This window comes from Coregonus lavaretus (genome assembly GCF_964263955.1).
Source record: "Coregonus lavaretus genome assembly, chromosome: 10".
Lineage (NCBI taxonomy): Eukaryota > Metazoa > Chordata > Actinopteri > Salmoniformes > Salmonidae > Coregonus > Coregonus lavaretus.
In genome coordinates, this window is record NC_139997.1 from 39758561 (window position 1) to 39785896 (window position 27336).

General features: G+C 42.0%; 1 protein-coding gene across 1 annotated transcript in view; it reads right to left on the bottom strand.

Moving 5' to 3' along the window:
• ophn1 (oligophrenin 1) overlaps positions 1-22124 on the bottom strand; it is a 45023-nt gene extending 22899 nt beyond the window's left edge. Inside the window, exons 1-8 of the mRNA XM_084170803.1 lie at positions 21598-22124; positions 11701-11796; positions 7768-7829; positions 2737-2808; positions 1261-1362; positions 921-1031; positions 310-414; positions 6-135 (exon numbers count right to left, since the gene is read on the bottom strand). Of these exons, the coding sequence (XP_084026929.1) occupies positions 6-135; positions 310-414; positions 921-1031; positions 1261-1362; positions 2737-2808; positions 7768-7829; positions 11701-11796; positions 21598-21751 (832 nt within the window). The 5' untranslated portion in view covers positions 21752-22124. The remainder of the gene's footprint in view (positions 1-5; positions 136-309; positions 415-920; positions 1032-1260; positions 1363-2736; positions 2809-7767; positions 7830-11700; positions 11797-21597) is intronic.
• Between the last annotated feature and the right edge of the window lie 5212 nt (positions 22125-27336).

Here is a 27336-nt window from a genome sequence, read left to right on the forward strand (position 1 = left end):
CTTACACTTCTCCTGAGAGTACAGGTAGCCCTCAATGGTTGGCTGGCCGTGCATTTTGCCGATCTGGGTTGGATGCTTCATTCTCTTCATCAGCTCCTCCATCTCCTCACGAGTGCTCTCAAAGTGGTTCCGCGTCTGCAGATCACAGCAAAACAGTCCATGTTGGATGGTTATAAGAAAGCCCTATTACCGCTTCCTGAAGTCCTAACCAGACCCATCACCACCATTACCATCTATCGCCACCATTATTAGGCATCATCATTGAGTCTCATTATATTAATGTTGTCATTATCATCGGTAGCTACTCACATTCTGCAAGCTAAGCTGCAGCTCCTGCTTATAGGGCATGAAGTCCTGAGTCATCTCCACCGTCAGGTTGTTGAGTGTTAGGATACTGTGAAGAAATGCCAGCACCTGTCCATTGAAAACAATGCAACATACAAGTAATTATTAGTATATTGATAATCATTCAGAAATGGTCCTGTCACTATATTCTTCTAATGGGCAAATGTATTTCATAATACTTAAATGAAGTGAAGTGTAAGAGTTCACCTCATTACTAGCCTTGGGTACCAGATTTCTACTCTCATAGCTGTTCAAAGACTGTTCTCCACACTCACTCATACTATACAGTACTCTAACACTAACCTATTTCTACTCTAGCCATTGGTTTCAATGAGAAATCAATGCGATTGTGAGTAATTGTTTCCTAGTGCCAGGCTAGCCTTCCTTAATGTGCAGTGGTGTTCAGAGGTAATTATAGTTAGTGCAGGATGTGGGCTATTAATCCACTGTGGCCGTATCATATAATAGGTTACACAGGCCGCATCTTTAGGCTTGTGTGTGTATGGATATCCATGCAGCAACACAGGGAGGTGTAAACAGGAAGTGTGGGAGACGGAGAGGAAGAAAGCACTTACAGGCTCCACCACATCAAACTTCTTTCTGTCCTGCACCTGCTGGATCTGGTACACATACTCCACTGACGACTCATAGAAGTTCAGCCTCTCTTTGTCCAACAGCTCGTCAGCCTGTGGAGGAATCAAATGGTGATTACAAAAGCAGCTTATTTCCGATTAGTCTTCATATTTGTTGTTATTAGCTAATCTTTAAGCCGTTGAGCTTGAGCCAGTTGAGTTATCCAATTAGGGAGAATTATAATATAATAAATACATTTTACAAACAACAAAACTTCAAATCCCTTCAGAGTTCCATTGAACTCTTTACAGGAAGCATCTGTTGTGAGGGATTTCCACCAACCTCCTGCAGCTGAGTTTCCTTCTTCTTAGCAGACAAATTCAGATGTTTATCTAACTGAGAGTAATATTTTTCGCTCTCTTTCTCAAACTTCTTCCTTCTTTCCTAAAAGACAGAAGTTTAGTAAATTAATTACACCATAATTCAACAAAACATTTAAAATGTTTCTTTCAGTGTGAGACTTCATCATGAGTCAAGAAGAATAATAGCAAGATCTTAATGTCATAATCGTAACAGTTTATACATGCACATGTTGCTCCACACAGCCATAACTGGCCTTGATCTGTTGAGATCAGTGTTTCCCAATCCCCTCCTGGGGGACCACAAAACAGTCCACATTTTTGTTCTAGCCTTGCACTGAGCCCTTACACATGTGATTCAACAAGGGCTTGGTTATTAGTTGATTAGTTGAATCAGGTGTTAGTGCAGGGCTATAACAAAACTGTGGACTGTCTGGAGGTCCCCCAGGACAGAGTTGGGGAACCCTGGTGTACATAGTCCTGCCAACACGTTTGGAAGGCATAGCATTTGTTTAAGATAGTGTCTCAGCTGAGGTCATCTGTAGTTGATTATGGATGCCAAAGCACTCCAGTCCACAACCCATTTTGGACTAGAACATAGCTGCCTTGGCAAAGGGGACATAGACACAAAGGTTGAGTTGGAGAAAGGGAAGCTAACACTTTTTGAAAGCAAATTCCATGTATTACCTACAAACACTGAGCCTAATACAGTACGTGCTAGATAGATCTCAAATCAATTGTAGTCAAAAGTAGGTCAACAGACCAAGGGTATGTGAAAAATTGATATCCAGTCCAGAACCACTAGCCAGCTCCAGTTTTCCATAGGCAGCTTTCAAAAACTCAGTTGATTTATTTATCCCTGGCTTAGCGATTATACATTTTCCACTGAACTTTCCACTGTTTCTACATGTAGTCCAACACTAGTGGTGTTACTACACCCCATCTACTGACTTATTTAGTCACAATCTAAAGGTTCAATTCAATCAACCTGCATTGCAGTATGAGCAAGCATAGAACTAGTACATTTGAATAGTCTTTGCAACTGTAAAAAAGTTTACAGTTGATCAACTGGGGCAGTTTATGGGGGCACTGGGTAGGTATAATAAAGATTTTAAAAATGGAGTTTGACTGAATGCCTCGCTGAATAAGAAGGCTGGTGTCATGGTGAGCATCCCGCTGAATTTTCACAGCAAGCAAATCTGGAGGAGATGGAGAAGGGGGCCAGTGTCATCTCAGCAACACGAGTGTGGTTTATATGCACTGCCAAAACACAGATCCTCTTTTCTCCCATCAAGTGCACACACTTGTTATAATGAAAGAGTGCTGCTTCAGCACATTAACGTTTAATAGAAAGTGAGTATAATCAACAATCTAATCCAACAACCTATAATTGTAAAATGTACATACTGAAGTATCCATCACCCTAAATAAATTAATAAAAAGCTCTATATGAACTCACTTTTGTCACTCCTATTTGCTCCTTGCGAAACTTCTCCAGTGGCTTGATAAGCAGATCACAAGCATTCTGAACCTGAACCAGGAAAAAAACATAAAACAGTGAATGACAGATATTTACAGTGCCCTCCTTAATCATTGTGAGAATTAAGCATTTTTTTCCTCTTTTGGCTCTATACTCCAAAAATGTGTATTTGAAATCAAACAACGGCTGAACCGTTTCGGAATTACAGCACTTTTTGTACATTGTCCTCCCATTTTAGGGCACCAAAAGTATTGGGACAAATTCATTTATATGTGTATTAAAGTAGTCAAAAGTTTAGTATTTGGTCCCATATTCCTAGCATGCAATGATTACACCAAGCTTGTGACTCTACAAACTTGTTGGATGCATTTGCTATTTGTTTTGGTTGTGTTTCAGATTATCTTGTTCCCAGTAGAAATTAACGGTAAATAATGTAGTGTCATTTTGGAGTCACTTTTATTGTCAATAAAACACTTCTACATTAATGTGGATGCTATCATGATTATGCATAGTCCTGAATAAATAGTGAATAAAGATTAATTAAAAAGTTAGACGCACAAATATCATACCCCCAAGACATGCTAACCTCTCACCATTACAATAACATGGGAGGTTAGCATTTTTTGGAGGGGTATGATATATGTGCGTCTAACTTTCTCACTCATCATTATTCACGATACATTCAGGACTATCCGTAATCATGGTAGCATGCAAATTAATGTAGAAGTATTTAGAAACATATATTCTTATTTACAATAACATCCTGTAGCTCAGTTGGTAGAGCATGGCGCCTGCAACGCCAGGGTTGTGGGTTCGTTTCCCACGGGGGGCCAGTATTAAAGATGTATGTACTCACTAAATGTATGTCGCTCTGGATAAGAGCATCTGCTAAATGACTAAAAATAAAAAACATTGAATCCAAAATAACACAATACATTATTTCCATTCATTTATATTGGTCACAAAATAATCTGAAATACAACCAAAACAAACAGCAAACGCATCCAACAAATTTGTAGTCACAAGCTTGATGTAATCATTGAGTGCTAGGAATATGGAACCAAATACTAAAAATGTTTAATACTTTAACACACATAAGTGAATTTGTCCCAATACTTTTGTTCCCCTAAAATGGGGGACTATGTACAAAAAGTGCTGTAATTTCTAAACGGTTCACCCAATATGGATGAAAATAACCCTACAATTAAAAGCTGGCAGGTCTGCACTATAACCTCATAGTCATTCAAATACAAAAGTGCTGGAGTACAGAGCCAAAATAATACAAAATGCTTCACTGTCCCAATAATTACGGAGAGCACTGTATGTTCTGGCTGAAAAGATTTGGGATGGGCCCAAAATGTTCTACAGCTGCAACATCGAGAGAATCTTGACTGGCTGCATTATCACTTGGTATGGCAAATGCACAGCTCTCGACCGCAACACACTACAGAGGAATGTGGTCCTCTGTAGCTCAATTGGTAGAGTATGGCGCTTGTAACGCCATGGTAGTGGGTTCGATCCCCGGGACCACCCATATGTAAAAATGTATGCACACATGACTGTAAGTCGCTTTGGATAAAAGCGTCTGCTAAATGGCATATTATTATTATTATATTAGGAAGGCCCGAAAAATGTACAAAGAAACCAGCCTCTCAAGCCATAGACTGTTCACTCTGCTACCATCCAGCAAACGGTACCGGAGCATCAGCTCTCGGACCAACAATCCCAGAAACAGCTTCTACACCCAAGCCAGAAGACTGCTAAATAGTGACAAGACTGATAAATAGTTAACTAAATGGTTACAGAGACTATCTGCACTGACCATATCTTTCTCTGACTACGGACACTAACAAGACTATGTGCATTCGGAAAGTATTCAGACCCCTTGACTTTTTCTACATTTTGTTACGTTACAGCCTTATTCTAAAATTGATTAAATAGTTTTTTCCCCTCAATCTACACACAACACACCATAATGAACAAAGCAAAAACAGGTTTTTAGGAATTTTAGCAAATGTATTGAAAATAAACAGAAAAATAACATTTACATAAGTATTCACAGCTTTTACTCAGTACTTTGTTGAAGCACCTTTGGCAGCGATTACAGCCTTGAGTCTTCTTGGGTATGACGCTACAAGCTTGGCACACCTGTATTTGGGGAGTTTCTCCCATTCTTCTCTGCAGATCCTCTCAAGCTCTGTCAGGTTGGATGGGGAGCGTCGCTGCACAGCTATTTTCAGGTCTCTCCAGAGACTGTAGCTCAGTTGGTAGAGCATGGTGCTTGCAACGCCAGGGTTGTGGGTTCATTTCCCACGGGGGGCCAGTATGAAAATGTATGCACTCACTAACTGTAAGTCGCTCTGGATAAGAGCGTCTGCTAAATGACTAAAATTAAAAATGTAAAATGTTCTATTGGGTTGAAGTCCGGGCTCTGGCTGGACAACTGAAGGACATTCAGAGACTTGTCCTGAAGCCACTATTGCATTTTCTTGGCTGTGTGCTTAGGGTCATTGTCCTGTTGGAAGGTGAACCTTCGCCCCAGTCTGAGGTCCTGAACGCTCTAGAGCAGGTTTTCGTCAAGGATCTCTGTACTTTGCTCTGTTCATGTTTCCCTTAATCCTGACTAGTCTCCCAGTCCCTGCCACTGAAAAACATCCCCACGGTATGATGCTGCCACCACCATGCTTCACCGTAGGGATGGTGCCAGGTTTCCTCCCGATGTGACGCTTGGCATTCAGGCCAAAGAGTTCAATCTTAATTTCATCAGACCAGAGAATCTTGTTAGCCCTCTTGGAGTTTGCCAAAATGCACCTGTCATGCTTTTTACTGAGGAGTGGCTTCCGTCTGGCCACTCTATCATAAAAGCCTGATTGGTGGAGTGCTGCAGAGATGGTTGTCCTTCTGGAAGGTTCTCCCATCTCCACAGAGGAACTCTAGAGCTCTGTCAGAGTGACAATCGGTTTCTTGGTCACCTCCCTGACCAAGGCCCTTCGCCCCCGTTTGCTCAGTTTGGCCGGGCAGCCAGCTCTAGGAAGAGTCATGGTGGTTCTAAACTTCTTCCATTTAAGAATGATGGAGGCAACTGTGTTCTTGGGGACATTCAATGCTGCAGACATTTTTTGGTACCCTTCCCCAGATCTGTGCCTCGACACATTCCTGTCTCGGAGCTCTACGGACAATTACTTCGACCACATGGCTTGGTTTTTGCTCTGACATGCACTGTCAACTGTGGGACCTTATATAGACAGGTGTGTGCCTTTCCAAATCATGCCCAATCAATTGAATTTAACACAGGTGGACTCCAATCAAGTTGTAGAAACATCTCAAGGATGATCAATGGAAACAGGATGCAACTGTTTGTAAATAAGGTATCTGTTTTTATTTCTAATACATTTGCAAAAATGTCTAAACCTGTTTTCACTTTGTCATTATGGGGTATTGTGTGTAGATTGATGAGGAAAAAACGAAATGTAATCAATTTTATTATAAGGCTGTAATGTAACAAAATGTGGAGAAAGGGAAGGGGATCTTAATTCTTTCCGAATGCACACACACTCACCTCACATACTACACTGACTCGCACACAAAACCCACACACATTCACATACACACACACACAACGGCAACACACATACACAGTTTTACACTCATCATATGCTGCTGGTACCCTGTTCTTTATTTTACTCTTATTATTATCTATCCTGATGTCACTTTACCCCGCCTTCATGTACATATCTTCCTCAAATACCTCGTACCCCTGCACATTGATCTGGTACTCTCGGTATAGCTCCATTCTTGTGTATTTTACTCCTATTTTTCTTTTATATTGATTTTTTAACTCTGCATCGCTGGGAAGGGCTCGTAAGCAAGCATTTCACGGTAAAGTCTACACCCGTTGTATTGAGCGCAAGTGACAAATACAATTTTATTTCACCATTTGGCAAAAAAAATCATGCATTACATTACAAAGTTATGATAAGAATGTGTGAAAAGGGGAAACAAGAAACTATAAGCCTAGAAATAAAACAAATAAACAGTGAGTTATCTTGCACTCCAGCAGGTGTTGCTCTTCTTCCCCTCAAAAAGAGCATCAGCTGTAATCAGAGAGAAGCTGTGTTTAAAAACATCCTAAAAGCTTCCTGAAAGCCCAGTCTAACAGGATCTGCCGCTTTTCACTGCACACTGATAATGCAGTGTCATGACATAATTATTTCTATAGCACAAAGCCCAGAGTTCACTCCAGGGCCTAGACTTTCACTACTTTTTAATCTGGATCAGAATGATCCGGGTTCTGTAATCTTATTTTTTGCAATCCAGGATCAGATCGATCTGACTGTTATTTTTTTATAAATCGGACAGGATCATTCTGATCCAGAAATCACAATATCAAGATCACAGAATCCAGATTTTCATCACTTTGAACAGTCCTACACCTTGCCATAGTGGACAGGTTGTGGTACTACTTCTACACGGTCATAGGGAAACAGATATGAGTAAACTACATGAATAAAAGGTACCCAGATTGAAAATAGAGCCTGCCTGCATATCACTTATAAGTAAGTAGATGCATTTATTTGACACTTCTCAATATAACAACTGCACACATTCCTATACTGTGGTCAATTTAACATAATGAACCTTTGGTTTTCAGATGTAAGAAAATTATTTAAACCTTTAGTTACATTGACATTTCTTGGTTGTAGTGCCTTTCAACTTTTTAAATCCACCCTTCCAGTGGGATCAAGATAACCCTTATTTTCGACATCAAAACAATCCAAATCACTACCTTTGAGTTATGAAAAAGGTCAGATTGGATTACCAAAACCTTATCCCTATATGGAGGATCAGAAACTCATTTTTCAGTTTTGAAAAACCCAATTCTAACATTTAATCCTAACAGATTGCCGGAATCCGGTCAGGTATCTTTTGAAAAACTGGGCCCAGGAAGCCAGTTCCAGTTTCTCTTATTTCCACCTCTGGTTGTATTGAAAAGTGCTGCTGATAACCCACCAGCATCATCCGGTCATCCTCCACTTCCTGTAGGAGACCAGCAAACTCCTGGAAAGATTCCGCTGTGGACAAAAATAAAGATATTATGTTACATAGGGCTTTGGGAGAGTTCTTGATTTATCCATGTTTAGTGAGATAATGGGGTAAAAATGAAGTCCTTAGAAGATGACAAGCTCATAGCACTGTACAGGGGAGGATGTGAAATCAATACAGGATAGCATTAGATTGTGTGCCACAACATGAAAATGTTTCACATCCGTATTCCATGAAATCAATTACACTGAAACATCAATACATCTGTTGCCACACAGACTCAATGCTAGGGGTAAAGTAATAAGGCTGACTAGAGCCATATACGGATTAAACTCCAAAACTATATTTTAAGTGAGAACTAGGCAGGTCTGAAGTCGAAAAAGAAAGGAAATGTGAGCATCACACGGCCTACTTCACCCACCAAGGTTTTCCAGCACACAGCTTTGACCTACAGCAACTACAGTGAGGGAAAAAAGTATTTGATCCCCTGCTGATTTTGTACATTTGCCCACTGACAAAGAAATGATCAGTCTATAATTTTAATGGTAGGTTTATTTGAACAGTGAGAGACAGAATAACAACAACAAAATCAAGAAAAACATGTCAGAAATGTTATAAATTGATTTGCATTTAATGAGGGAAATAAGTATTTGACCCCTCTGCAAAACATTACTTAGTACTTGCTGGCAAAACCCTTGTTGGCAATCACAGAGGTCAGACGTTTCTTGTAGTTGAACACCAGGTTTGCACACATTATATCAGGAGGGATTTTGTCCCACTCCTCTTTGCAGATCTTCTCCAAGTCATTAAGGTTTTGAGGCTGACGTTTGGCAACTCGAACATTCTGCTCCCTCTACAAATGTTCTATGGGATTAAGGTCTGGAGACTGGCTAGGCCACTCCAGGACCTTAATGTGCTTCTTCTTGAGCCACTCCTTTGTTGCCTTGGCCATGTGTTTTGGGTCATTGTCATGCTGGAATACCCCATCCACAACCCATTTTCAATGCCCTGGCTGAGGGAAGGAGGTTCTCACCCAAGATTTGACGGTACATGGCCCCATCCATCGTCCCTTTGATGCAGTGAAGTTGTCCTGTCCCCTTAGCAGAAAAACACCCCCAAAGCATAATGTTTCCACCTCCATGTTTCACGGTGGGGATGGTGTTCTTGGGGTCATAGGCAGCATTCCTCCTCCTCCTCCAAACACGGTGAGTTGAGTTGATGCCAAAGAGCTCCATTTTGGTCTCATCTGACCACAACACTTTCACCCAGTTCTCCTCTGAATCATTCAGATGTTCATTGGCAAACTTCAGACAGGCATGTACAGTGGGGGAAAAAAGTATTTAGTCAGCCACCAATTGTGCAAGTTCTCCCACTTAAAAAGCTGAGAGAGGCCTGTAATTTTCATCATAGGTACACATCGACTATGACAGACAAATTGAGAAAAAAAATCCAGAAAATCACATTGTAGGATTTTTTATGAATTTATTTGCAAATTTTGGTGGAAAATAAGTATTTGGTCACCTACAAACAAGCATGATTTCTGGCTCTCACAGACCTGTAACAACTTCTTTAAGAGGTTCCTCTGTCCTCCACTCGTTACCTGTATTAATGGCACCTGTTTGAACTTGTTATCAATATAAAAGACACCTGTCCACAACCTCAAACAGTCACACTCCAAACTCCACTATGGCCAAGACCAAAGAGCTGTCAAAGGACACCAGAAACAAAATTGTAGACCTGCACCAGGCTGGGAAGACTGAATCTGTAATAGGTAAGCAGCTTGGTTTGAAGAAATCAACTGTGGGAGCAATTATTAGGAAATGGAAGACATACAAGACCACTGATAATCTCCCTCGATCTGGGGCTCCACGCAAGATCTCACCCCGTGGGGTCAAAATGATCACAAGAAAGGTGAGCAAAAATCCCAGAACCACATGGGGGGACCTAGTGAATGACCTGCAGAGAGCTGGGACCAAAGTAACAAAGCCTACCATCAGTAACACACTACGCCGCCAGGGACTCAAATCCTGCAGTGCAGACGTGTCCCCCTGCTTAAGCCAGTACATGTCCAGGCCCGTCTGAAGTTTGCTAGAGTGCATTTGGATGATCCAGAAGAGGATTGGGAGAATGTCATATGGTCAGATGAAACCAAAATAGAACTTCTTGGTAAAAACTCAACTCGTCGTGTTTGGAGGACAAAGAATGCTGAGTTGCATCCAAAGAACACCATACCTACTGTGAAGCATGGGGGTGGAAACATCATGCTTTGGGGCTGTTTTTCTGCAAATGGACCAGGACGACTGATCCGTGTAAAGGAAAGAATGAATCGTGAGATTTTGAGTGAAAACCTCCTTCCATCAGCAAGGGCATTGAAGATGAAACATGGCTGGGTCTTTCAGCATGACAATGATCCCAAACACACCGCCCGGGCAACGAAGGAGTGGCTTCGTAAGAAGCATTTCAAGGTCCTGGAGTTGCCTAGCCAGTCTCCAGATCTCAACCCCATAGAAAATCTTTGGAGGGAGTTGAAAGTCCGTGTTGCCCAGCGACAGCCCCAAAACATCACTGCTCTAGAGGAGATCTGCATGGAGGAATGGGCCAAAATACCAGCAACAGTGTGTGAAAACCTTGTGAAGACTTACAGAAAACATTTGACCTGTGTCATTGCCAACAAAGGGTATATAACAAAGTATTGAGAAACTTTTGTTATTGACCAAATACTTATTTTCCACCATAATTTGCAAATAAATTCATTAAAAATCCTACAATGTGATTTTCTGGATTTTCTTTTCTCATTTTGTCTGTCATAGTTGACGTGTACCTATGATGAAAATTACAGGCCTCTCTCATCTTTTTAAGTGGGAGAACTTGCACAATTGGTGGCTGACTAAATACTTTTTTTCCCCCACTGTATATGTGCTTTCTTGAGCAGGGGGACCTTGCGGGCGCTGCAGGATTTCAGTCCTTCACGGCGTAGTGTGTTTACCAATTGTTTTCTTGGTGACTATGGTCCCAGCTGCCTTGAGATCATTGACAAGATCCTCCCGTATAGTTCTGGGCTGATTCCTCACCGTTCTCATGATCATTGCAACTCCACGAGGTGAGATCTTGCATGGAGCCACAGGCCGAGGGAGATTGACAGTTATTTTGTGTTTCTTCCATTTGCGAATAATCGCACCAACTGTTGTCACCTTCTCACCAAGCTGTTTGGCGATGGTCTTGTAGCCCATTCCAGCCTTGTGTAGGTCTACAATCTTGTCCCTGACATCCTTGGAGAGCTCTTTGGTCTTGGCCATGGTGGAGAGTTTGGAATCTGATTGATTGATTGCTTCTGTGGACAGGTGTCTTTTATAGAGGTAACAAGCTGAGATTAGGAGCACTCCCTTTAAGAGTGTGCTCCTAATCTCAGCTCGTTACCTGTATAAAAGACACCTGGGAACCAGAAATTTTCTGATTGAGAGGGGGTCAAATATTTATTTCCCTCATTAAAATGCAAATCAATTTATAACATTTTTGACATGAGTTTTTCTGGATTTTTTTGTTGTTATTCTGTCTCTCACTGTTCAAATAAACCTACCGCTAAAATTATAGACTGATCATTTCTTTGTCAGTGGGCAAACGTACAAAATCAGCAGGGGATGAAATACTTTTTTCCCTCACTGTATGTTGGTCTATTGTCCTTCAAACAATGTGTAGGCAGGTTGCTTCGGATTCACACCATCTCAAACAACCTAATTCATACTCTTCGAGGAGGTGCTCCCACAATAATGTGATTTTTACTGCATACAAGGTAATGTATTGCATGCTTTCCACCCCACACTAAGACATTATCCCATATGGCTCTTAGTCTGACCAATGGGGTAAGTGTTTGTGTGACATCATATCCCTATATGAACTTACCAATATTCATCTCGTCATCTGTCAGGGAATCACCAATGAAGTCGAACTGGAACAGGTTGAGTGTCTGGGAGAACTTCTGAACTGCCACAGAATAACCTTAATAAAAACACATACATTGCATATTATCAACCCAATCTACATAATTTGGTAACAAATATATAGTGGATGTATTAGGACTTTATAAATTAAACTGTGATTGTTATTTTGGTGATTGCCAAATATTGGGCTTAAATGTGATAGCACTGGTATTATTATAACAGTTCAGCCATATATAAATGAGCACAGTATTTGGTAGGGCCGGGACGATACCAGTATCGCGATACTCGTTAGTAACGTGGCAAGGAAACAAAGAAGTGGATTTAACTTCTTTAGGAAAACAGCCCTAATGTTGGAAACAAATACAGTGAGGGAAAAAAGTATTTGATCCCCTGCTGATTTTGTATGTTTGCCCACTGACAAAGACATGATCAGTCTATAATTTTAATGGTAGGTGTATTTGAACAGTGAGAGACAGAATAACAACAAAAAAAACAGAGAAATGCATGTCAAAAATGTTATAAATTGATTTGCATTTTAATGAGGGAAATAAGTATTTAACCCCTCTGCAAAACATGACTTAGTACTATGTGGCAAAACCCTTGTTGGCAATCACAGAGGTCAGACGTTTCTTGTAGTTGGCCACCAGGTTTGCACATATCTCAGGAGGGATTTTGTCCCACTCCTCTTTGCAGATCTTCTCCAAGTCATTAAGGTTTCGAGCCTGACGTTTGGTAACTCGAACCTTCAGCTCCCTCCACAGATTTTCTGTGGGATTAAGGTCTGGAGACTGGCTAGGCCACTCCAGGACCTTAATGTGCTTCTTCTTGAGCCACTCCTTTGTGGCCTTGGCCGTGTGTTTTGGGTCATTGTCATGCTGGAATACACATCCACGACCCATTTTCAATGCCCTGGCTGAGGGAAGGAGGTTCTTGCCCAAGATTTGACGGTACATGGCCCCGTCCATTGTCCCTTTGATGCGGTGAAGTTGTCCTGTCCCCTTAGCAGAAAAACACCCCCAACGCATAATGTTTCCACCTCCATGTTTGACGGTGAGAATGGTGTTCTTGGGTCATAGGCAGCATTCCTCCTCCTCCAAATACGGCGAGTTGAGTTGATGCCAAAGAGCTTGATTTTGGTCTCATCTGACCACAACACTTTCACCCAGTTCTCCTCTGAATCATTCAGATGTTCATTGGCAAACTTCAGACGGGCCTGTATATCTGCTTTCTTGAGCAGGGGGACCTTGCGGGCGCTGCAGGATTTCAGTCCTTCACGGCGTAGTGTGTTACCAATTGTTTTCTTGGTGACTATGGTCCCAGCTGCCTTGAGATCATTGACAAGATCCTTCTGTGTAGTTCTGGGCTGATTCCTCACCGTTCTCATGATCATTGCAACTCCACGAAGTGAGATCTTGCATGGAGCCCCAGGCCGAGGGAGATTGACATTTCATTTGTGTTTCTTCCATTTGCGAATAAATCGCACCAACTGTTCTCACCTTCTCACCAAGCTGCTTGGCGATGGTCTTGTAGCCCATTCCAGCCTTGTGTAGGTCTACAATCTTGTCCCTGAAATCCTTGGAAAGCTCTTTGGTCTTGGTCTCTTTGGTCTTGGCCATGGTAGAGAGTTTGGAATCTGATTGATTGCTTCTGTGGAAAGGTGTCTTTTATACAGGTAACAAGCTGAGATTAGGAGCACTCCCTTTAAGAGTGTGCTCTAATCTCAGCTCGTTACCTGTATAAAAGACACCTGGGAGCCAGATATCTTTCTGATAAAAATGTATTAAAATGCAAATCAATTTATAACATTTTTGACATGTGTTTTTCTGGATTTTTTTGTTGTTATTCTGTCTCTCACTGTTCAAATAAACCTACTATTAAAATTATAGACTGATCATTTCTTTGTCAGTGGGCAAACGTACAAAATCAGCAGGGGATCAAATACTTTTTTCCCTCACTGTATCCCTATGTCATCCAGAGTCACAATTATTTATTTTGTGATACTTGTATGTTATGTTACAGTAGGCTTGGGCGATATACCGTTTATACCGTATACCTGTTTATAACTACAAGTTAAGTATAACTAAAGAAATCTAAGATGTGTCAAATAAATTATATCCAGCTCAGGGCACCAGCTGTGCATTCGATTTGCTAAATGGTAGCTAATTGGCTAGGTGTCAAGATCAAGCTTCTTAGTTAAAGCAGAGACATTCAATCCCCTCCTGGATCAAGAGTCCTGTTGCCTAAATTGTTTATTTTTTATAGCGCTCGTGTGCACATTCGGTAATACCGTATGGTACAGAAACGGTCCGAAAATCTGGATACCCCCCAACCCTACGTTACAGTCCTCTTTCAAGCGCTCTAATGAGTGAAGACAGTCATTACTGTAAGATTTAGAATTAATTAAGTGATAATGTCAGAGAAGCTGGTGTTTGGAGGATATATTGGCACGGGTGTTGTTAGGCACGAGAAGAACTCGAGGGCCGGCAAACCGTGCCAATATATCCTCAACACCGGCTTCGAGGGCATTATGACTTTTATACAACAGGTTACCAACATATTCAAATAATGACTGACATATTTTCATTAAAAACTTTATTTTGATGAATTTATTCATACTATTTCATCCTTCCACAGGATATAGTCCCGAAACAAATCTAGGGTTGCTACCCAAGCCGGCTGGTCGTTCGTTCTATCGGTTCGGTTGCCAGAGACGCAACCCAGTCGTTCAGTCTTTTTGTTCTGTATCTATGGACGCGACCCAGTCGTTCGTTCTAAATGTTCCTGTCAGGGTGTCAGTGTAATGCGGTAGGCGAAGTCAGGCGCAGGACACAGAGCTAATCAGAAGGCGTACTTTACTCGAAGGTAAAAGAAAGAACAACAACCTCCACGCAGGGAGGGAACAAACCCGCACACTAACGACAGCCGAAACATGAACAAACACACACAACACACAGTGTGAGACAGAGGGTTAAATAGGGAAGACATCACTACATAATGGGAAACAGGTGTACATAATAAAGACAAAACAAGTCGAACATAGATACATGGATCGGTAGCAGCTAGTACTCCGGTGACGACGAACGCCGAAGCCTGCCCGAGCAAGGAGGAGGGGCAGCCTCGGCTGAATCCGTGACAGTTTCATTGCCATACTGGCTGGCAACGTTCTTATCCCTTGCTTGCTAGCTAGCCAACTACAGCTAACATACAGCCATGTCAAAAAGTGCAGCCAGAATAACAGCAAAGTAGCTGTATTTGCATTTGTTTAAACTGTTTTCTAGTGACATTTATTTGGATACATCAATAACAATGAGCTAATGAGAAGTGATTTCACCTGGCATAGAACATTTGCTCACTTGTCAGGGCACTGTTGTTCAGAGGAGCTAGCCAACAACACAGCTAACACAATCACTTCAAACTGAAGCTGGAAAAACTGCAAACTAGCTCCACTTCATTTAGTTTGACCTTTTTTCCAACTTACATTTCTTTTTATATATCCATAAAAATGATGCCAGCTGATTAATGATTTCGACTGGCTGAGAAACGCTGCCTGCCTGTGTCTTGTCCCAACTCACGACACATTCATTACTATGGAACAGCTTGAGATTGAATTTGAATATTGAAACAATGTTGCAAATGTCAGAGAGACAGACAGCAAGGTTTATACAAATCTCAGCTGTTGAAAACAAAAATGTTAGTCTAAAAGAAATGTGAGATAATGTCTAGATGCTTTTTATAGTGGAGATCAAGTTTATAAATTGCTTGGCTGGGCTGATGAGACAGTGGATTGCGCAGTCAGATGGAACAGAGTAAATAGGCATTTTAATGTCATAGATTTACTTGTGGAATAGACACCGGCTGGAATGCGGTTTTAACCACTCAGCCTTCAAGATTAGACCCACCCGTTGTATAATATACAGACAAGTAAGACATGGACATGCTAATGGTTAGAATGGTTCTTCAGGTTGGGGCATAGATCAACGAGATAAAACAGTACAAGAGCTGAGGGCAAACTCAGCTCTAGGTTCAGCCTACTCAGCTGGACCCAGAGTTAGGAACATTGCTACACTGCTTCATTGCAGTCTCCTGTTCTGATGCCAGATATATTTTCTTACATTACATTAGAAGAGGTGTGTCAAATTATTTTCACCTCAGGGGTGTGCCAATGAGGAGGCCCAAGATATCAGACAGACTAGTGAAACCGGTATGAAATGGATGGCTAGTTAGCGGTGCGCACTAGCAGCATTTGAATCGGTGAAGTCACTCGCTCTGAGACCTTGAAGTAATTGTTTCCCTTGCTCTGCAAGGACTGCAGCTTTTGTGGAGCGATAGGTAACGATGCTTTGAGGGTGACTGTTGTCGACATGTGCAGAGGGTTCCTGGTTCAAGTCCAGGTTGGGGCGAGGAGAGGGACGGAAGCAATACTGTTACACAGGGCTGCAGTGGAGCAGGTCTTCAAGTTCCTCTGTGTCCAAATCACTAAAGACTTAAAATGGTCCAAACACACACACGCACAGTCCACACGTGCACGGACCTGAAGAAGGCGCGACAGCGTTTCTTCCCCCTCAGGTTGAAATAGTTTGGCATGGGCCCTCAAATCGTCAAAGAGTTCTACAGCTGTACCATAGAGCATCTTAACTAGCTGCAGCATTGCCTGGTATGGCAATAGCACCGCCCTCGATAGCATGGCGCTACAGAGGGTGGTGCGGACAGCCCAGTACATCACTGGGGACGAGCTCCCTGCCATCCAGGACATCTACAGTGCATTCAGAAAGTATTCAGACCCTTTGACATTTTCCACATTTTGTTACGTTACTGCCTTATACTAAAATTGATTAAATTGTTTTATTCCATCAATCTATACACAATACCCCATAATGACAAAGCAAAACCAGGTTTTCAGAAAATTTTGCTACAAAATAAAATTACTAAACTGAAATATCACATTTACATAAGTATTCAGACCCTTTCCTCAGTAGTTTGATGAAGCACCTTTGGCAGCGATTTCAGCCTCGAGTCTTCTTGGGAGTGACGCTACAAGCTTGGCACACCTGTATTTGGGGAGTTCCTCACATTCTTCTCTGTAGATCCTCTCAAGCTCTGTCAGGTTGGATGGGGAGCGTCGCTGCACAGCTATTTTCAGGTCTCTCCAGAGATGTTTGATCAGGTTCAAGTCCGGGCTCTGGCTGGGCCACTCAAGGACATTCAAAGACTTGTCCCGAAGCCACTCCTACGTTGTTTTGGCGCTCTGGAGCAGGTTTTCATCAAGGATCTCTCTGTACTTTGCTCCGTTCATCTTTCCCTCGATCCTGACTAGTCTCCCAGTCCCTGCCGCTGAAAAACATCCCCACAGCATGATGCTGCCACCCCCATGCTTCACCGCAGGGATGGTGCCAGGTTTCCTCCACACGTGACGCTTGGCATTCAGGCCAAAGAGTTCAATCTTGGTTTCATCAGACCAGAGAATCTTGTTTCACATGGTCTGAGAGTCTTTTGGCAAACTCCAAGCGGGCTGTCATGTGCCTTTTACTGAAGAGTGGCTTCCGTCTGGCCACTCTACCATAAAGGCCTGATTGGTGGAGTGCTGCAGAGATTGTTGTCCTTCTGGAAGGTTCTCCCATCTCCACAGAGGAACTCTAGAGCTCTGTCAGAGTGAAGTCGGGTTCTTGGTCACCTCTCTGACCAAGGCCCTTCTCCCTCGATTGCTCAGTTTGGCCAGGCGGCCAGCTCTAGGAAGAGCCTTGGAGGTTATAAACTTCCATTTAAGAATGATGGAGGCCACTGTGTTCTTGGGGACCTTCAATGCTGCAGATATTTTTTGGTACCCTACCCCAGATCTGTGCCTCGACACAATCCTGTCTCGGAGCTCTATGGACAATTCCTTCGACCTAATGGCCTGGTTTTTCCTCTGACATTAACTGTCAACTGTAGGACCTTATATAGACAGGTGTGTGCCTTTCCAAATCATGTCCAATCAATTGAATTTACCACAGGTGGACTCCAATGAAGTTGTAGAAACATCTCAAGGATGATCAATGGAAACAGGATGGACCTGAGCTCAATTTTGAGTCTCATAGCAAAGGGTCTGAATGCCTACCACTTTAAAGATGCAAAATATATTTTTCAAATAAGACAAAAAAACAGAGACTTGAGTGTGCATAACTGTTCCCCCCCCCCCGCTGGTGTACAGCAATTTTTAAGTCATAACACATATTCTCAATTGGATTGAGATCTGGGTTTTGACTAGGCCATTCCAAGACATTTAAATGTTTCCCCTTAAACCACTCAAGTGTTGCTTTAGCAGTATGCTTATGGTCATTGTCCTACTGGAAGGTGAACCTCCGTCCCAGTCTCAAATCTCTGGAAGACTGAAACAGGTTTCCCTCAAGAATGTTCCTGTATTTAGTGCCATCCATCATTTCCCAGTCCATGCCGATGAAAAACATCCCCACAGCATGATGCTGCCACCACCATGCTTCACTGTGGGGATGGTGTTCTCGGGGTGATGAGAGGTGTTGGGTTTGTGCCAGACATAGCGTTTTCCTTGATGGCCAAAAAGCTCAATTTTAATCTCATCTGACCAGAGTACCTTCTTCCATATGTTTGGGGAGTCTCCCACATGCCTTTTGGCGAACACCAAACCTGTGTTGTTTTTTTCTTTAAGCAATGGCTTTTTTCTGGCCACTCATCCGTAAAGCCCAGCTCTGTGGCGTGTACGGCTTGAAGTGGTCCTATGGACAGATACTACAATCTCTGCTGTGGAGCTTTGCAGCTCCTTCCGGGTTATCTTTGTAGCCTCTCTGATTAATGCCCTCCTTGCCTTGTCCGTGAGTTTTGGTGGGCGGCCCTCTCTTGGCAGGTTTGTTGTGGTGCCATATTCTTTCAATTATTTTAATAATGGATTTAATGGTGCTCCGTGGGATGTTCAAAGTTTCTGATATTTTTTTATAACCCAACCCTGATCTGTACTTCCCCACAACTTTGCCCCTGACCTGTTTGGAGAGCTCCTTGGTCTTCATGGTGCCACTTGCTTGGTGGTGACCCTTGCTTAGTGGTGTTGCAGACTCTGGGGCATTTCAGAACAGGTGTATATATACTGAGATCATGTGACACTTAGATTGCACACAGGTGGACTTTATTTAACTACTTATGTGACTTCTGAAGGTAATTGGTTGCCCCAGATCTTATTTAGGGGCTTCATAGCAAAGGCGGTAAATACATATGCACGCACTACTTTTCCGTTATTTATTTTTTAGAATTTTTTAAAAAAAGTATTTTTTTTTATTTCACTTCACCAATTTGGACTATTTGGTATATGTCCATTACATGAAATCCAAATAAAAATCCATTTAAATTACAGGTTGTAATGCTACAAAATAGGGAAAAACGCCAAGGGGGATGAATACTTTTGCAAGGCACTGGATCTATAATATTCTACTGTATCTTAGTCCATGCCGCTCTGACATCGCTCGTCCATATATGTATATTTTCTTAATTCCATTCCTTACTTAGATGTGTGTATTGGGTATATGTTGTGAAATATTACTGCACGGAGCTAGAAGCACAAGCATTTCGCTACACCCGCAATAACATCTGTTAAACACGTGTATGTGACAAATAACATTTGATTTGATTTGATTTATTGCTCAGCATATGTCTGCGTCAGAGAGACAAGAGAGAGCATGAGAAAACAAGTTTTGATCAGACAGGTAAATAAAAGTGCTGAAAACGTTTTGGCTCACTATTTGAAAACAAAAAAAATAGAGAACAAGCTATAGGATGAAAAATACCGGAGTTTTGGCTCAGGTACAGCCAACTAGCGCTAGCTAACGGTACCTACAGTAGCTGCTGCTACATCGTTAACGCCACTTCAAAAAAATATTATCATATTTTTTTGGGGGGTAGAAAATACTTTTCGGGATGGTAAAACGTTTTCAGTGTAAACTTCAATTACTAAAACCAGATATAAAGTATGAAAAAATATATATATTTGAGAACTAACTAGACAGTCAGGAAGAATCTAAAATATGGCATGGCATGGGGCCCCCACTGATTTTGCTATAATGTTTGAGTCACTCAGATAGAATAAGAACACAGCATAAGCCATGGCAAAATGTGTGGAATTGCAGGAAATGAGCTTTGAAAATTGTAAAAATGTCTCTCCGCCCCATGGCAAATGTGTAGACCCCCCCCCCCCAAGCTAACTTTACAACTGCTGCTAAAAGAAATCCTGGAGGAATCACTATGGACTTGTGTTTGCACCCAGATGGGTGTTGTTAGGCCGATGACTTATGATAACACAGTATATAATTGGGGGGGGGGGGGTCTTATTTCAGCCCAATCCTTTATACCTGTTGACAACGAACACTCTTCAAGTGACCTCCAGTTATCACCAAGACTGAATAAGTGACATATCCTCTACTCAGCACTTCATCTCTCTTTACAATGGCAGTTTCTGTTTTCGAGATAAAAAGCTTGACATTGGTGAATTGGGCTACGGAATGGAATCTCTGTGGGTCAAACAATGCAAATACTGTTCCAGTCATTTGGTCCTATACCAACAGAGGCAGTGGTACTCATGGAGAACGTCCAAGAGCTGACGTTTGGGATTAGCACAGTGGTACTTTGGTGAAATACTGAGGTTAGCTTTCAGTAGCCTAAGTAAGATCAACTCCAACAGTGCAAAAGGCATCAACCAAGATTCTGTAAACACAAGGGTAAACACACTGGTCCTTATGATCTGCAAAGGCAGCATTCTCTCTTTATATGTAGAGTATAATATCATATGGCATTGGTTTTGGTGGAGAAGAAAACAGGAAGGAAAAGAGACAGGACCATGGCATGGTAATAACGCACAGCACGACAACAATGACAAAAACATGGTTATATTGTATGCTACAGGTTCATGTTGTGTATAATAAGGAATCACTGAGGCCTTCCATTGTTTACTTATGCTTGCTTAGCACGTGGTTTGGGTGTGGTTATAGACTGTGCTGCAAACATAAGATCATATTTTTCTATGATTGAAACATTTATGCCTACCTACATAGGAAAGCCTCTAAATGGTTCCTGGATGCCTGATCTTGACTCCATAGGCTATCCACCATCATTGCTCTGTGGATTTGGACTGACTTTATGAAGCATAGTATAGAAGGTGCTGGTGTCACATGCGGAAGTCAGCATGGGATGAGTCATACATACCGGAGTTCATCAGAGTTAATTTACAATGTAGCTGTAGGTTGTCTGTCTATCAGGTCATCTGTCTATCAAGTCATGTTTTTGACATGTTAAGTCGGTTACATAATTAATAGTTTGCTCTCACAGCCCACTGTGATCCACTCATTTCTTATCAAGAAAAGTACAACGTTAGGCTGATAAATTGGTTGAAATTGTGTGCTTGTTATTCAGCTGCTTGCCAAATGATGAACCATAATCAATACCAGTGCAGTCACTATTTGGCACATACAATGCATTGAAAATGTTTTTCCATTGAATGTTTATGGATCCGTTCACACTCATGTATTTTTTTACAGGAATCCATCAGGACAACAGATGCAAGGGGGTCAGATGTGTTTAATTTGGAGAGGGCCAGCCCTCTCCCCTTTTCACACCACTGCTCAGTGTGCATCATTCCATTGGCTGAAGAGTAGATTCTTTCCATCTGTCAGGCTCTGCCTCACCATATCTAATCAGAGTATCTAGTGGTCAAGTGAAAGCATCAGGCAGGCTTTGTTTTTGGAAACAATTGCCCAGCAATGAGGTTCCTCTCCTACAAACAGTGGGTAGGCTATGTCTCGTGAGCCCACAAACAGCCTAGAAAGTAAAACATTTAAAAGGGAAGAAAAAGAGAGAAGAAGCTTACCCTTGATTGCATTGATTACACTGTTGCCATCTTTGATTACATCTTTGAGAAATTTGCTTGTTCTTTCCAATTCTAATTCATAGCATTTTAGTCTTTCTCTAAAATCCGGACTGTCCCCATAGCAGTCGCTGAACTCAAGGGGAGGATGCCCCATTACTAATTTTTTTAATGCTGTGCAGCAGCCTAGATGTTGGAATGAGAAGTCTTCGAATTAAAGAATCATATTGCAGAACATTGTTGATCCATTTTCCACGTTGAGATTTGGTTAGCCCGCTCCAGTAAAAATTAATGCAGTCGAACCGGACCCGTGAAACGCAGTAATTCTTGAAGAGAGATTCTTGATGCATTCATTCATCAGGTAAACAATGTTGGGTGATTCTTGTTACAATGTATCTTCGAGTATATCTGGTTCCTTTTTTTACATATCATAAATGTATCTTCCCTTTGGATACTTTTTCCTTTTTGCGGGGGCTAAAAGAGTGACTTGCGAAAAGCGGGTTCACCAAGCACATCCTCCTTTCACACCCATAGTATAATTCTTAAAGGGACAGCTACAGAAAAAATATTTTCCAGATGCACGATTTTGATTATATAAAATTTTAGAATTGTTAATACATTGTCATATTTGACTGCTTTTGTCTCTTAATTTGTGCTTACTTCGTGTCAACTTGACAAGTCAAGACAATATACTTTTTTGTTCTCTGAACCACTTCAACGATAATAATGCCCAACGCCCATGCTCTTCAACAGGGCAATGCATAGTCAAACTTCCCATAATTTGCTAGTATGCTGTGTTCATAACATGCTGACTAGACCGGTCGCGCGCATGTATATTTTGTCCATCCACACCAGACGCGATCAGGACAGGCAGGTTGAAATATCAAAACAAACTCTGAAACAACTATATTAATTTGGGGACAGTTCGAAAAGTATTAAACATTCATGGCAATTTAGCTAGTTAGCTTGCTGTTGATAGCTAATTTGTCCTGGGATATAAACATTGGGTTGTTATTTACCTGAAATGCACAAGGTCCTCTACTCCGACAATTATTCCACAGATAAAAGGGTAAACAGAGTTAGTTTCTAGTAATCTCTCCTCCTTCGGTCTTCTTCTTCTTCTTCTTCTTCTTCTTTGGACTTTGGACTTTACCACCAACTGGACTGGAGTGTGGGCCTCAGTTAATCTTTCAATCACCAGCGTGGGTATATGCTCCTAAAAACCAATGAGGAGATGGGAGAGGCGGGACTTGCAGCGCATCAAGCATCACAAATAGAACCAAGTTCTATTTTAGTGCCTGGCTAAGCAGACGCTCGTTGATGCGCGCGAGCAGTTTGGATGCAATGACTGAACAACATGTATGTGTCAATTTATTTTGCAACGCTCGCACACGTAACGCGAGCGGTGTGGTCAGCATGTAAGTGGTAAAAATATATGACTTGGAAAAATCCACTTGAACGCTCTTCCAACTGGTAATTAGAAACTCCTCTTTCATCCCTGAGCTCCAACTTCTCTCACATGCTGACCTCTGACATCGCCTAATAAGGAAATGATCTCTATAACAACATTTTCAACAGTTAAATGCAACAACAAAACATGATTTATAAAACACAATCTAATTCAAATAAAATAACATGTTATTTGTCACATGCGCCGAAGACAACAGGTGTAGACCTTACAGTGAAATGCTTACTTACAAGCCCTTAACCAACAATGCAGTTTTAAGAAAAATAAGTGTTAAGAAAGTATTTACTAAAATAAACTGAAGTAAAAAAAAGAGCAACAATAAAATAACAGTAGCGAGGCTATATACAGGGGGTACCGGTACAGAGTCAATGTGCGGGGGCACAGGTTAGTCCAGGTAATTGAGGTAATATGTACATGGAGGTAGAAGTAAAGTGACTATGCATAGTCAAATAGTCATTTGATTAGCTGTTCAAGCTTGGGGGTAAAAGCTGTTAAGAAGCCTTTTGGACCTAGACTTGGCTCTCTGGTACCGCTTACCGTGCAGTAGCAGAGAGAACGGTCTATGACTAGGGTGGCTGGAGTCTTTGGTAATTTTTAGGGCCTTCCTCTGACATGGCCTGGTATAGAGGTCCTGGAGGGCCGGAAGCTTGGCCCAGTGATGTACTGGGCTGTACACACTACCCTCTGTAGTGCCTTGCGGTCGGAGGCCGAGCAGTTGCCATACCAGGCGGTGATGCAACCAGTCAGGATGCTCTCGATGGTGCAGCTGTAGAACCTTTTGAGGATCTGAGGACCCATCCCAAATCTTTTCAGTCTCCTGAGGGGGAATAGGCTTTGTCGTGCCCTCTTCATGACTGTCTTGGTGTGTTTGGACCATGATAATTATCTGGTGATGTGGACACCAAGGAACTTGAAGCTCTCAACCTGCTCCACTACAGCCCCGTTGATGAGAATGGGGGCGTGCTCGGTCCTCCTTTTCCTGTAGTCCACAATCCTCTCCTTTGTCTTGATCACGTTGAGGTAGAGGTTGTTATCCTGGCACCACACGGCCAGGTCTCTGACCTCCTCCCTATAGGCTGTCTCATCGTTGTCGGCGATCAGGCCTACCACTGTTATGTCGTCGGCAAACTTAATGATGGTGTTGGAGTCGTGCTTGGCAATGCAGTCATGGGTGAACAGGGAGTACAGGAGGGGACTGAGCACGCACCCCTGAGGGGCCCCAGTGTTGAGGATCAGCGTGGCAGATGTGTTGTTACCTACCCTTACCACCTGGGGGAGGCCGGTCAGGAAGTCCAGGATCCAGTTGCAGAGGGAGGTGTTTAGTCCCAGGGTCCTTAGCTTAGTGATGAGCTTTGAGGGCACTAAGGTGTTGAATGCTTAGCTGTAGTCAATTAATAGCATTCTCACGTAGGTGTTCCTTTTGTCCAGGTGGGAAAAGGCAGTGTGGAGTGCAATATCTGTGGATCTGTTGGGGCGGTATGCAAATTGGAGTGGGTCTAGGGTTTCTGTAATAATGGTGTTTATGTGAGCCATGACCAGCCTTTCAAAGCACTTCATGGCTACAGACGTGAATGCTACGGGTCGGTAGTCATTTAGGCAGGTTACCTTAGTGTTCTTGGGCACAGGGACTATGGTGGTCTGCTTGAAACATGTTGGTATTACCGACTCAGCCAGGGACAAGTTGAAAATGTCAGTGAAGACCCTTGCCAGTTGATCAGCGTAATAGTTTGCAAGCCCTGCCGATGAGCGTCAGAGCCGGTGTAGTATAATTCAATCTTAGTCCTATATTGTCGCTTTGCCTATTCGATGGTTCGTCGGAGGGCATAGCAGGATTTATTATAAGCGTCCGGGCTCTTTGAAAGCAGCAGCTCTACCCTTTAGCTCAGTGCAGATGTTGCCTGTATCCATTACATTTTAGTCATTTAGCAGACACTCTTATCCAGAGCAACTTACAGTTAGTGAGTGCATACATAATTTTTTTATTTTTCATACTGGTCCCCCATGGGAATCGAACCCACAACCCTGGCATTGCAAACTATCAACATCCCTGCCGGCCATTCCCTCCCCTACCCTGGACGACACTGGGCCAATTGTGCGCCGCCCCATGGGTCTCCTGGTCGCGGCCGGCTACGACAGAGCCTTGATTCAAACCAGGATCTCTAGTGGCACAGCTAGCACTGCGATGCAGTGCCTTAGACCACTGCGCCACTAGGGAGGTAGTGGTTGGGGTATGTACGTACGGTCACTGTGGGGACGACGTCATCTATGCACTTATTGATGCAGCCAGTGACTGATGTGGTGTACTCCTCAATGCCGTTGGAAGAATCCCGGAACACATTCCATTCTGTGCTAGCAAAACAGTCTATTAATATGGTTTTTGAACATGACATTTTTTAAAAAGCATAATAGCTGTAACTTTAGTGTATGGTTGACGCAGCTTGTTGGCCATTAGCCAATCAGCGTTTCTCAACGAGTTCAAATAAAGTAAATACATCCAACTGGTATTTACAAGTTCACAACAAGTAATTACCACCTTCCCAATTGGATATGAATGTAGCATTATTATTGACTGCTGCTGTACACACATTTTCTATTTAAAAAATCCATAATGTCTATACACACCAGCATATACATATATACTTATACTCCGGACTATGACATTGCTCCTTCTAATTTTTCTATATTTCTAAATTCCTTTATTAAAATTTTTTGTATTTGCGTGTATTGTGTTGTTAGGTGTTACTGCACTGTTGGAGATAGGAACGTAAGCATTTCACTACACTCGCGATAACATATGCAAATTCCCTCATAATGAACCGGGTAGTTTAGGTCCTGGATGCTGATTGGCTGAAAGCCAAGGTATAATATCAGACAATATACCATGGGTATGATGTAAAATTACTTGTTTACAGTTCTAATTATGTTAGTAAACAGTTTATAATAGCAATAAGGCACCTTTGGGGGTTTATGGTATATTTCCAATAATATACCATGGCTAAGGGCTGTATCCAGGAACTCAGTGTTGCATCATGCATAAGAATAGCCCTTAACCGTGGTATATTGGCCAAAAAATCACACCTCCTCTGGCCTTATTGCTCAATTATATAGCTCAGTGATTATTTGCATCAGTCACTGTTTATACCAGTATTGCATCCTAACCGGAATATATTCCTTTTGAATAAGTGCTAATCTTTGAAATTCTGGAGATCATGCAAACATAAAAATGTGTCTACTATGTCTGCTTTTTTTCTCTCCAGCCTGTAACTTTGGTTATTAATGCTGCGTTCATAACGACGTGGGAAGGTGGTATTTACTACTAACCTTGTGGACAGGCTATTGCGCACAGGACTCACTAAAAACACGGCACTTCGATACAAGTAACTTTTCATAGGAGAGCAGGTTACCAGAGCATTTTCACTAAGCCTAACCCTTTTTCTAACCTTAACCTAATTCTCCTAACCTGCTACATTAATTCTCCTAACCTGCTATGAAAAAATTGTAGCTGTATCAAAGTGGCGTGTTTTTACAGAATCTCTATTGTGAACAGTGCATATACTGTAAGCCTGGTACATCAACGATTCAAAGGTGGCCTTAGTGGGAGTGACCATAGAATTCTATGGGAGTGACCTTACTAAGTAAAGTATTTGTGCTTGTGGTGTGCTAGCGTACGGGTAGGGTTAGGGGGAAGTTGTTGTGGGAGATGATTGGTTGGTAGATTAAGCCGATTAAGCCAATGCCTATGCGCCTGGAGTTTCTCTCAGCTTTTTTTTTTTTTTTATCCATCCACCACCTTCGGAAGACACATATCTTTTGGGGTTTTTACAGCTTTTCTGCTACATATACATACATTTTACATATACATTTCACATACATGGTACTTTTATATACAGCAATCACATAACAATAATACATAGTTTCTCTCAGTCTTTCTGTATTAGTAAGTTTGACTCGTTAGTACACCAGACTAAAAAATGAAAAGCTGAAATGTCTTGAGTCAATAAGTCACATAATAAGTTGCATGGACTCACTCTGTGTGCAATAATAGTTTTTTCATGATTTTTGAATGACTTTATTGAGCTTCACAATCAATTTGAGATACTTTCGGAAGATTTGGACATGATGTGCGAAAAATGCTAATATCGGTCCCATGATTTGAATGGGATTTGTGCCACAAATGCTAAAACGTTAGCATGTGGAAACTTCCCAACTGGTATTTACGACTTCACAACTGGTAAATACCACCTTCCCACTTCGTTATGAACGCAGCATTAGTC